The sequence below is a fragment of the Taudactylus pleione genome, unplaced genomic scaffold (assembly GCF_031769625.1).
Source record: "Taudactylus pleione unplaced genomic scaffold, aTauple2 ptg000189l, whole genome shotgun sequence".
Lineage (NCBI taxonomy): Eukaryota > Metazoa > Chordata > Amphibia > Anura > Myobatrachidae > Taudactylus > Taudactylus pleione.
Window position 1 is genome coordinate 4719933 of NW_028284591.1, and position 12624 is coordinate 4732556.

A 12624-nucleotide genomic window follows, 5' to 3' on the forward strand; every position below is an offset into this window, starting at 1 on the left:
GAAGTGGGCGTCCTAATGTTTTAGGCTGCGATCACAATGTGAATGCAAACATTTAAATATCACCACTGAAATTAGCAACTGCGTTGCGTGCCTATAAGCAGAATAGCGATCCGTAGTGAATCAGGCCATGTGTTATGTTTACAATTTATTTGCAGGAACTGTGTCATGTTTACAGTTTAAAGCCAGGAATTGTGTTGATTCTTAACACAGTTGATTTGCAGGAACTGTGTAACGTTTACAGTTTATTTGTGGGAACTGTCATTTCTTTTACAGTTTATTTACAGGAACTGTGTCACATTTACAATTAATTTGCAGGGACTGTGTCATGTTTACAATTAATTTGCAGGGACTGTGTCATGTTTACAATTAATTTGTAGGAACTGTGTCACGTTTATAGTTTATTTGCAGCAACTGTGTCACGTTTACATTTTTTTTTCAGGAACTGTGTCATTGTTTACAATCTATTTGCAGGAACAGTGTCATGTTTACAGTATATTTGCAGGAACTGTGCCATGTTTACAGTTTATTTGCAGGAACTGTGTTTTGTCTATGGTTTATTTCCAGAACCTGTCTTTTTTTATAGTTTATTTGCAAGGACTGTGTAATGTTTACAGTTTATTTGCAGGAACTGTAATTTTTTTAGTTTATTTGCATGAACTGTGTCACGTTTACAATTAATTTGCAGGAACTGTGTCACATTTATAGTTTATTTGCAGGAACTGTGTCACGTGTAAAATTTATTTGCAGAAACTGTTATTGTTTACAATTTATTTGCAGGAACTGTATCACGTTTACAGTATATTTGCAGGAATTGTGCCATGTTTACAGTTTTTTGCAGGAACTGTGTTTCGTTTAGTTTATTTACAGGACCTTTTTTTTTACAGTTTATTTGCAAGGACTGTGTAATGTTTACCGTTTATTTGCAGGAAACGTGTCACTTTTACAGTTTATTTGCAGGAACTGTAATTTTTTTTTTGTTTATTTGCATCAACTCTATCATGTTTACAGTTTATTTGTAGGAACTGTAATCTTTTTTTTGTTTATTTGCATCAACTCTATCATGTTTACAGTTTATTTGCAGGAACTGTAATCTTTTACAGTTTATTTGCAGGAACTGTGTCATGTTTAAATTGCAGGAATAGTGCTAAGCTGCTATGACCCTGAGAGCTGCACCTGTAGTAGTAGTAGTAGTAGTAGTAGTAGTAGCAGCAGCAGCAGCAGCAGCAGCAGTAGTGATGCTGGGCTGGCTGCTGCTAGTAGTAAGTAATATATAACATTGCAGCATTATTTTAGGTGACTTCGCTTTTTGGATCTCCAGAAACGCAAAGCATGACGGGACTCGTAGTCCCCGCCGGGCTTCGGAGACGTAGAACGCTTTGCCTGAGCGCGCCGTCTCAGGACTACAAATCCCGTCATGCTCTGCGAGCGGCCTATGAACGAGCACCACATGGAACAGGGGGAGCCGGGGAGGGTATCCTGGCAACAAGCCCCTCCTCCCACTGCTGCCAGCCTCTGTATTGTGGTGGTGGTGGCAGCAGCTGGCACCTCTCCCCCGGCTCTCCCCCATGCACCCCCCACTCAAGGCGGGCACCCTAGGCATGGACCTGTTCGGGGACCTGCGAAGGATGAACAAGAGGCAGGTGAGTGACAGCCAGGGCTGCCCAGGGGCCCCACATGGTGCCCAGCTGGGGGTCACATGTATTACCACCAATAACTTTTATCTTTCTTATAAGTCGCTGGGTCATTAGCCCCCACCTCATCCTGCACTATATACTGATTATCCTATGTTATATTTATGTTTCCAGGTTATTTTCATATTACAGGTAAAATAACAGAAGATACAGACAATTAGGGGTCCCCAGCCCCCAACTATGTGCATAGAATGAATGCATGGTCATTAATATAATAGGTGCAGCTATCATTTGAGTAGTTTAAGGAGTTAAAATGCAGGGAACTATATATAGAGCTGTAAAATATTGCTGCAAGGTGGGAGATATATATATATATATATATATATATATATATATGTGTGTGTGTGTGTATGTATGTATATATATTTATATATATATATATATATATAGCCTCTGCAAATTTGTAACACATTATAAGTCAGAAGAATATATATATATATATATATATATATATATATATATATATATATATACATCTACACACACACACACACACTTTGAAGTCCTTGTGTATTTGCATAGTTGCAAAATATTCTCTGTACACTGTCTCATTTCCTGATTTCTATGTGGATATTAATCCTGAGAGCGCTGTGCCCACTGCACGGTATACCTACATAGAGCTACGTAGTGTACTCAGCACCTTGCCCTACTGGAAGACAGCCACACACGAGCACAGAGATCCCTGACCCAAAGAGCTTGCAGCCTAAAATGGTAATTATTTCCTTCAGTGTGGTAAATTATTTTATTGTCAAAGCCTGAAAACCCATCGCATTATACTGACATCTGGGCACGCTAAATGTAATTATCAGTAACCAGCGCTTGTGTGGGGAGATGGGTACGCCTGTTGCAGTTGTGGTAATTCACCATAACTATTCTTTACCGTATATTAGGCGTAGTTCAGAGGTGCATGTAATGCAGATATTCACATAAGTGAGCGATTTGTTTAATCTTATGGGAGTGTTGCAAGCACGTCGGTGAAAGCGGCTCGGACGCAGAACTGCAGCCGCAGGGACCATGGCGGAGAAGCTGTTCCTGCCTTTGGGCTGGTGCAGGTGTCGATGGTGCTAAAATGGTGGCGTGTGGGGAATCACCAGCGGCGTTATGGCGTGCAGAGACGCAGAAAGTGAGCATTTCAGTGCTAGCACATTCAGGCGCTGGCGACTACTCCAGGGGAAAGCTGATACTAACACATAATAACATTACCGCGGCCGCGACCCCAGCAACAGACGCAGAACGGGCGCAGCAGTGTCCACCTCTGAACCAAGCCCATTATTTTCCCAGTTTGGTACGGTATGAAAATAATAATTATTGATTGTACAGTAAAATCCTGGCTACCTGGGATCACATTAACCATTGTGTGGATAAACCAAATGAGATGTAGTTAGGAAGCCTACGGACGAAATGTCGACCGCTGGCTTCCTGACAGTGAAATACTGGCATTAGACTAATGATAGGCGTCTAAATACCAACGCCTATAATTAGCACCACGCCGAAATCCCGACCCCCTGCATACCCATTGTAGGTAAGCCGGGCGTCGGAAGCGGATAGCCGCACGCGGTTGGGTCAAGTTTAGGGTCCCCGGGGGGAACTTGGTGCTAGACACCCCCCCGGGAGGGTTAGGGTAGGAAAAGGGGGGGGTTAGGGTCAGGCACCCCCAGGAGGGTTAATCTTAGGGTGCAGGGAGGGGGGGTTAGGTTTAGGCACCTCTGGGGGGAGGATAGGCACCCCTAAGGGAGGGTTGGGGAGGGGGCGGGGGGGAGGTGAGGGTTAGGGTGGTTAACCTACCTTAGTCGGGGTCTTCTGGTGTCAGGATTTGATCCGCTGAGCTGAAAATATATATCCCCCTCCCATATAACAGTATATAATGACAGTACGGTAAATAGGGCCGGCCTACCCATCTGGCACTTCTGGCAAATGCCAGAAGGGTTGATAGCCAGATGGGTCTGTCCATTGTCAAACCCTGGCTGAGCAGCTCCGCTTCCTGGCGCTTTGCTTGGCCGAGATACTGAAAGACAGGGGCATGCCGCAAGGCTAGGCCCCCGTGACTCGTGGCACGCCCCTTTGAGAGGTAACCACAACCTTTTTGAGGTGAAGCCCACGCCATAGGGGGCCTGCCAGGGCTGCTCAGTAGCCCCAGTCTGTCCCTGACAGTAGGTACTGTACAGTAGGCAGAGCTAGGCTGCTCATGTTCATTTCTGGCACTCACCCCTACATACACAAACACATTTTAGTAAAATCTAGGAGCCAACCTAAAAGTTTAGGAGCCAGACCATCAGCCCAACCAAATGATATGAAAGCTATATAGGAAAAACAGACTTTCATAAGGAAAACGGAACAAGCATAATAACTAACCTATTTGTGGTGTCGGCTCCTGCTTGCCACGTATGTTGGAGATGGGACATATATACATACACAAATACCGTATTACATTGTGGTGTCTCTGTTCGGCTCCCGCGTAGTTTGCTGACAGACCACGGGCTTGCGCACGTGCTGATAAAATTTAAGCAAACAGCAAAAAACATCTATGCTTAAAAAACCCCGCTAGACGGAAAAACCCGCAAACTTTAAAAATCAACGTCCCAACATGGAAAATTCTAGTAGCCAGGACTAAAACCTTGGTTGCCATGGCAGCCTGGAGACCAGAATTTGATATGAGATATAATGTGTGTTTACAATAAGTACAATTTGTTCCTTTTTATGTTATCTCTTTGAAGTGGATATTTCCAATTACATGTATCATTATATTCCTCGTCCTACTGTGAAGTCATTGTGCACTCTGCATTGTTATTCCATCAGAAGCAATAAAACACGATTATAAGAAAAAAAAAGATATACATTATAGGTCTAGTCAATCTACTGCATGATGCTACTGGGGAATTTGTAGTTAAGTGTAATAATGTATATTTTTAGTTATGTATAATGAAGTAAAGAGTCACTAGTTATTTTTCCGGAAATAGTTTTTTTTTGGCTCCAACTACTTGCCCATTTGAGGCCCTTGAAATGAAGTGTGCCCACTATACTAGTGTTTATTCTAGCACACTGCACCTGTCACAGTCAGTGCAGTTCCTCTTTTTTGCCTGGGGTGTCTCTCTCTGCTCTGGTGTTTCTTGCACACTCCGTAGATGCAACAAACTGCTGAGATACAAACCAAAGTGTGCTAGAAGCACCAGAGCAGGGAGCGGCACCCCAGGCAGGGAAGAGAAACTGCATGGGTTGTGACAGGTGCAGGATGCTAGAATGAAGGGGATGTAGTCAGCATCCCGGCTTGCGGAATGCTGACGGTCTAAATATTGGAGTCGGAATCCCGACAGCATTTGGATCCCGGCTCCAGGATCCCGATCACCGGCATCCTGGAGGTAAGTATCGGGGTTTAGGGGAGGTTTAGGGTTAGAGGTTAGGGTTAGGCACTAGGGGGAGGGTTAGGTTTAGGGTTCGGGGTGGGAGAGGTCTGGTTAGGCACTAGGGGGGGAAGTTAGGTTTATGCACCGGAGAGGTAGAGTTAGGGTGCGGGGAAGGGGAGGTTAGGTTTAGGCACTAGGGGGGAGGTTCGGTTTAGGCATCGGGGCGGGGGGGGTTAGGATGCGAGGAATGGGAGGTTAGGTTTAGGCACCGGGAAGGGTTAGGGTAGAGGTTTGGGTTAGTAGTAATATACTTACTTACGGGTGTCGGGATTCTGTCTGTCAGGAGTCCACTGTCGGTATTCTGACCGACTGCCGGGAACTCATACCCAACCCGAATGAAGACCACTATACGAAATTGCTCTCCTGCTTCCTGCACATCATGGTTCTATAGTGTAGAAAGGGCGATAGAGAGTTGTGACACACGGGGGGAGGGGGAGGGGTATGGCATCCAAGTGCAACCTTTTATAACTGTTAGAAAATTGGGCATGCTCACTATGGCACTAAAATACAGTGACCCCTAAGACTCCTCGTCAGTCTGGTGACCGAACCTTAAGACATTGTTACACAAGTGGTTGATTGAAAACTCCCAGGTCATCGCTGGGTAGATCACGACCAGCAAGTGTGGATGTGCCGGAGAGGGGCCACTATCTTCTGACAGTGGATGTGACGGCTGCACTTGGCAGTCAGAGTTTGCAAGGTAAGGTGTGGGGTCTCGGAAAACACCTGGAGCTGACATTACTTGGGGTCTCTGTACTCCTGGAGATGGCAGTAGTTGGGGTCTTTGTGTAACAAGGTGGCTGGCAGTAGTTGGGGTCTCCATGTAACAAGGTGACTGGCAGTAGTTGGGTCTCCATGTAACAAGGTGACTGGCAGTAGTTGGGGTCTCCATGTAACAAGGTAACTGGCAGTAGTTGGGGTCTCCATGTAACAAGGTGACTGGCAGTAGTTGGGGTCTCCATGTAACCAGGTGACTGGCAGTTGTTGGGGTCTCCATGTAACAAGGTGGCTGGCAGTAGTTGGGGGTCTCCATGTAACAAGGTGACTGGCAGTAGTTGGGGTCTCCATGTAACAAGGTGGCTGGCAGTAGTGGGGGGTCTCCATGTAACAAGGTGACTGGCAGTAGTTGGGGTCTCCGTGTAACAAGGTGACTGGCAGTAGTTGGGGTCTCCGTGTAACAAGGTGTCTGGCACTCGTTGGGGTCTCCGTGTAACAAGGTGTCTGGCACTCGTTGGGGTCTCTGTGTAACAAGGTGACTGGCAGTAGTTGGGGTCTCCGTGTAACAATGTGTCTGGCGGTCGTTGGGGTCTCCATGTAACAAGGTGACTGGCAGTAGTTGGGGTCTCCATGTAACAAGGTGACTGGCAGTAGTTGGGGTCTCCATGTAACAAGGTGACTGGCAGTAGTTGGGGTCTCCGTGTAACAAGGTGACTGGCAGTAGTTGGGGTCTCCGTGTAACAAGGTGACTGGCAGTAGTTGGGGTCTCCATGTAACAAGGAGTCTGGCAGTAGTTGGGGTCTCCATGTAACAAGGTGTATGGCAGTAGTTGGGGTCTCTGTGTAACAAGGTGGCTGGCAATAGTTGGAGTCTCCGTGTAACAAGGTGTCTGGCAGTAGTTGGGGTCTCCGTGTAACAAGGTGTCTGGCAGTAGTTGGGGTCTCCGTGTAACAAGGTGTCTTGCAGTAGTTGGGGTCTCCGTGTAACAAGGTGACTGGCAGTAGTTGGGGTCTCCGTGTAACAAGGTGTCTGGCACTCGTTGGGGTCTCCATGTAACAAGGTGGCTGGCAGTCGTTGGGGTCTCCATGTAACAAGGTGGCTGGCAGTCGTTGGGGTCTCCGTGTAACAAGGTGACTGGCAGTCGTTGGGGTCTCCGTGTAACAAGGTGTCTGGCAGTCGTTGGGGTCTCCATGTAACAAGGTAACTGGCAGTCGTTGGGGTCTCCATGTAACAAGGTGTCTGGCAGTCGTTGGGGTCTCCATGTAACAAGGTGGCTGGCAGTCGTTGGGGTCTCCATGTAACAAGGTGGCTGGCAGTACATTTATATACCGTGTTTCCCCGATAATAAGACACTGTCTTATTTTTTGGGGGGGCAAAAAAACTCCATAGGGCTTATTTTCGGGGTAGGGCTTATTATCGGGGAAACACTGTATAATTAAGTGCCGTAGTGTGAAACAACTGCCTTTATCTTTATAAGATGATCTTGAATTAGGGGTACACCCTGGTGGACCGGTGGGTGCAGGGAGCAGTAAAGAAGCTTTGCAAGTCCACAGTTCTTGCAGTTTGTAAATCATTTTTATTGTTGTGAAATCTGTTTTAGTCACCTAGCTGACCTGGGACGTCTGACATAAAGTGTTATTACATAATGCGTAGATGAAAAGGGGATCTTTATCAAGTAAATTAGCACTGCAGACTCGCTCCCCTGGTTATTTGCATTCAGAAAACCCACACATCACCCATGTCCCGCATTCTTTGCTCTTCTCTCTCCCGTGGCCTCAAAAAAACACTAAAGACCTATTATTTAGTAAATTTAAGCCACAGTGTTGCTATTCTACCATCTTTCAATCTGTTAACTGCTCACTGCATGGAATATTGTATATTATGCTCTGGCTCTGCACTTATGTTGAATTGTAAGTCCTGTAAGCAGCAGCGCGTGCCCAGACGTCTGTCGTACGCAGTGATTAAGGACCCATATGATTCGGCTGGTACTAGGCAATCTATCAGAGCCCTCTTAGCAGCTTGGGAAATCTCAGCAGGCCAGCATTCATATTCTGATGTGTTTAGCCGCATTACAATGCAGGTAACGTTGGAGTGTTTAGTTTTTGTTTTCTCTTCTTTTTCCACTCATCTCCCTGCGGTGCCGCTGTAAAGAGCTTTTCTCTAATACTCCTGCCTAGTTACTGTAAGCTTTATACAGGAGACGGGCAGTTTTACTCTTTATCTAAAATGCAAGTTATCCAGATAAATGATATTAAAAGTGGCTGAACGTACGTGATGCACTGAATTACGCAGGTATTGGAGGTGCGGTCTCGTGCGTACTTCTTGCATTTCCGCCTGCAAGTAAAGGGGCATAACTGGGCTGTAATGGAACGTTCTCGCATGGGCAAAGTTGTAAAATGGCACATCGATGGATCGCAGGCTGTTTGGAGTCCGACGATGTCGTAGATACGGCTGTTTCCAGCCGTATTGTTTACACCACGCATGTAATGGTGCAAGTTCGACTGGATGATGATGGTAAGTACCAAACCAAGGGCCTGATTCTGAGTTTAGACACAAGTGGAAATTCGGACATATCTTGCGGCTTTCTGCACACTGCGCAAAAGTAAGGAATCTGTGACGGCACATGTGCTGGATTAGGCATGTACACGCTAACGGAAATCGCCAGTGCATATGATGGGTTGATGCATGTTGACCGACCACACTTTCCATGGAATAGGCGTAACTGGCCGGCAGCCATGCGAACTCTCTGTAACTCTGCTGTTTCATGAGATTGTCGTGGGTCTGTGTTTCGGACGGATCACATAGGGTGGGTGCAACTCCATATACTAATCACAGTTGCAGCTGCAGATGTAAAAACGGGGAGGGATGGCCTTCCGCATGCAGACGCACGGATCGTCGGCATGTATGGGCGATTTCAGTGCGCGCAACTTTGCATGTGGCAAATATACGCTTTAAGTTCCACGCACGCAATGAGGGAGCAACTATGGCCGACTTGCATTCAACTCTGCATCAGGAACAAAGTTTCTACGTCTTGGGTCACTGTGAGATGGTGAGTCATACCGGGTACAGACTAAGCGCTATGTCGCCCGATCCAGCGGATCGGAGCAACATATCGGGCACATCGGCCAGTGTGTACCCACTATGTCATTGACAATACAAGCTCCTACGCGTCATCAGCGACATCGCTCGTCGGACCTGGACGCAGGTCCAATGGGCGACATCGTTAGCGAGGGCCATTCCGCAAAATGTAGCATGGCCCCCGCCATCGCGTTGACGCTGCTGGCATCGCTAACGGGATCAGTACATATTAGACATCGTCTAGTGTGTACCGGCCTTTAGGTTTTTCTAAAATTAGTTTATCGAAGCATATTTAATATATAGTATTCTGTAGCTCATAAGATTGCTTTCATGTTCTAAAGTGCATTAGGTTCATGGCATACAATGGACTGGTTGTTGTGTGTTACAGCACCATTGTAGGGATTGCGGTCAGGATGTTGACACTGACAATATCGCCACCACAATGCCGGTAACTGTATGCCAACGCTGTCGGTCGGCATTATAACTTTAAACATCATGTTAAAGCAGCATGTTTAAAGTTATAATGTTGACCCGTTTAATATGCTGTAAGTAGCATTACAACCACGCCGACATACTGGCACTAGCATTATGGTGCCGACACATTACTATCTATCTCCAGTACATGTCCCTATTTTGTTAATTAAGCCCCCTTAATGTCCCTTCTTACCAGAGGCTTTGAAACGATTTTATGTTGGGGGTGACATAAAATTTTTTCAACACCCCTGCCTCCATGCAATGAGACCCCCTTCCCTCCCTCTAACTTAACTGTTGCTGGGCACGCAGGGACTGGAGCGGTGGGTCAGGGGCTGTACTTTATAGCAATAGACTACACAGTCCCTGCACTGCACTGAATGGAGGAGTAATGTGCTGTCTTGTAACTTAAAGACCGCCGCACATTACACCTCCTCCTCAGTGCAGGGGCCTATTGCTGTAGAGCACAGCCCCTGACCGCCTGCGGCCGCCGCGCCTTTCTGATGTTTAGGGTTATGAGACGCCCACTTGGCTCCCCCTTCCCCCGACACCCATGCTTTTTACTCAACTCCATATTAACATTTTTTTTAAGACCACTATGGTCAAAATGATAAAAGTGATCTTATACCTGGGATAAAGCCAAAGTTCTATCCAGATTTAACACCATAACTTGTGACTGCAGGGAGTAAAGGGGCCTATCCATTTAACGTCGCTGAGGTGCGGGAACCATACTGAAAGACGTTCACTGAACGTCTTCAGTGCAGGAGCCCACCCTCCCTATCTATTAACATGCCGAACCTGACGACCGTCGTCAGGTTGACTGGCATGTTCAATAGATAGTCGGGGTCGGCAAGGACCCAGCATGCACGCGCATCGCTGGTCCTTGCCGGCTATCTAGTTGCAGACTTTCTGCACGTTCCGACCAAAACCTCCTGCAGAAAGTCGGCAAATGGATAGGCCCCTTAAGAGATTGGTCTTTAGAAATTTTTGTCCATACAATTAATTCTGGATTCGTAAATTTCAAATCTGACTTTGCTATCTGGAAAGTTACCAAAGTCCACTGCAGCATCTCCCGAATTTGTCTACAAAATCTGAAAGTTTTAACCTAATAATAAAAAAAAGCCAATTTGCACTGTTTATTTTTTAGAATGACGTAAAAGATCTTTTACACAGAATTTTACACATACGTAGTGCATCACAAATTGAATATCTTACCCATCTGATCAAACACAGGGAAAGTAAAACAAAGACACGTTTGGCTTTGATCGTTGGGGAGAAAACTGAACAAGACAGGAGAATGGAACCAGGAAAGTGAGTAGGGAGAGGAGGGAGAGATTCCGCAGCTCGTGGGCTCTCCCACTGAGGATAGGGCTTCTGTCTACAACCCGTATTCAATTTGAAACCGAGGTCAGACTTTTCACCATCATCGCCGTTTTTGTAGGGGATAAAGTATTGGGCGCGTGTCCGCTTATCCCCGTATTCAATTAGGAATCGGCGAAAACGGGACCCAGCGGAAAGGTAAGTATCAAAGTCCTGTCACTTTTGGGGAAATTAGCCTAGTTTTTAAGTTTGTCCCCCAACTTCTTTTTTTTTTTTTTGCCCCCAAAATGAAATGCTTATTTTTTATTTATTTTTTTACACCGATTTCTTTAAGGGGACATTCCAAGGGCTGCAGGGTACTTTTTTTTTTTTTTTATTCTACACCCCAAAACCCCAATTCTGCACTTTTTTTTTTGCTACCTATGGAGTGGTGAAAACTTATCCCCGTTTTTTAACAAAGACTTTTCGCACCTGCGAAAAGTCTTTGAAATTGAATATGGGGATAAGGGAAAATTACGTCATCGCCGATAACGGACTTTTCGCCCTAAGTTGGTGTTAAGGAGCCTATCCATTAGCAGATCTTTCTCTACGATGAAAGACAAAAGATTTATCCCTTGAAAATTCCTGGGGCTGCGGTGACAGATATCCGTCATGTACATGACAGATTTTTGCGAATGACGAACGATATTGCATGACATTCAGGGAGTCGATTTTTTTTAATGTTTCTATTCATTTTCACTAAAAATATCGTTTGTCGTTTACCGCTTATAAACTCACAGATAATTTCTAATATCGGTCAGCGATAAGTGATAATTGACCAACAGGTTGGAGAGACGAAAGACACAATTTGTCGGCTGCGGGAGTGCGCATCTGTCATCGTTCAGGGCCTATCCATGACAGATAAATTGAACGACTGAATGATATATCGTTCAAATTTATCTGCTAATGGATAGGCCCTTTTAGAATAGCATGGCCAAAACATCATAGAGTGCGAGATTTGTCAATGCTGAGATTTAATCGATTTAGCAGCGAGATTGAAAGCGGCAAATTTGTACAATGCAAAAAATGCGCAGTAAAAAATTGCCAAGATCTCGACAATTTGCAAATGTCATGTTCTTTAACATGTTAGACTATGGCCCTCATTCAGAGGCGGCCTCAAGAAGCGATCGCTCTCTCTGAATGAGGGCGGCCACTTCATTTTTGATGTGCGGCCTCCTGGTCGTTAGTTAAGCTGTGGGTTGATGGTCGCGATGGTGATCACCATCGCGACGATCGGGGCTTGCGACGAGACCCTAAGGTTGGGTCTCGGCAGCCGCAAGCCCCAGGGAGCTTCCTGCTCTTATCGAGCAGGAAGCTCCCCACTGACATCACTGATGATGTCAGTGCGGCCGCCCACAAAACGGTAGGCGTTCCCTAAGGGACACCTCCGTTTTGGAAACCACCCCCCCCCCGGCCCGCCTACAAAACGGGGCGAGCTGTCGATCAACATCGACAGCCGCCCCTTTTGTAGCGAGCTCCGGAGCGAGTTTCTCTCTCGCTCCGGGGCTTGCGCACGCGCAGTGCGGCCGCTGCGAGTGCGCAGGGCTACCCATCGTCCCGGTTGCAAGCACATCTGTGCTTGCGACCAGGTCTGAATGAGACCCAATGTGTCTATGGGAAGACTTTGTTATGGCCCATTAGTATTATTGGTGCTTTGGAGAACCATCCCCACAATTGTACTAAAGTACATTTAAACGTTTGCCCAGTCTTTCTCCTTACTGCTCCTGGCATTATCATCCTCCTCCTGTATTGCAGTGCTCTTCGCAGTGACTAGGAGAATACACATTACAGCTCGTATGATACACTTACAGAACCACTTATTTACTTATTCTTCTTGCTGGTATTGGAACTTTTTGGCTGACAGGTTTCTTGAAATTAGGCCAGATACCTGTATATAAAAATATCGCACT

The 12624-nt window shown here is 46.1% G+C and overlaps 1 protein-coding gene across 1 annotated transcript in view; it reads left to right on the forward strand.

The window, feature by feature from the left end:
• The first annotated feature begins 1446 nt into the window (after positions 1 to 1446).
• The window catches only part of SEC11C (SEC11 homolog C, signal peptidase complex subunit), a 36844-nt gene continuing 25666 nt past the window's right edge, over positions 1447 to 12624 (forward strand). Inside the window, exon 1 of the mRNA XM_088476530.1 lies at positions 1447 to 1640. Coding sequence (XP_088332656.1) covers positions 1566 to 1640 — 75 coding nt within the window. The 5' untranslated portion in view covers positions 1447 to 1565. The remainder of the gene's footprint in view (positions 1641 to 12624) is intronic.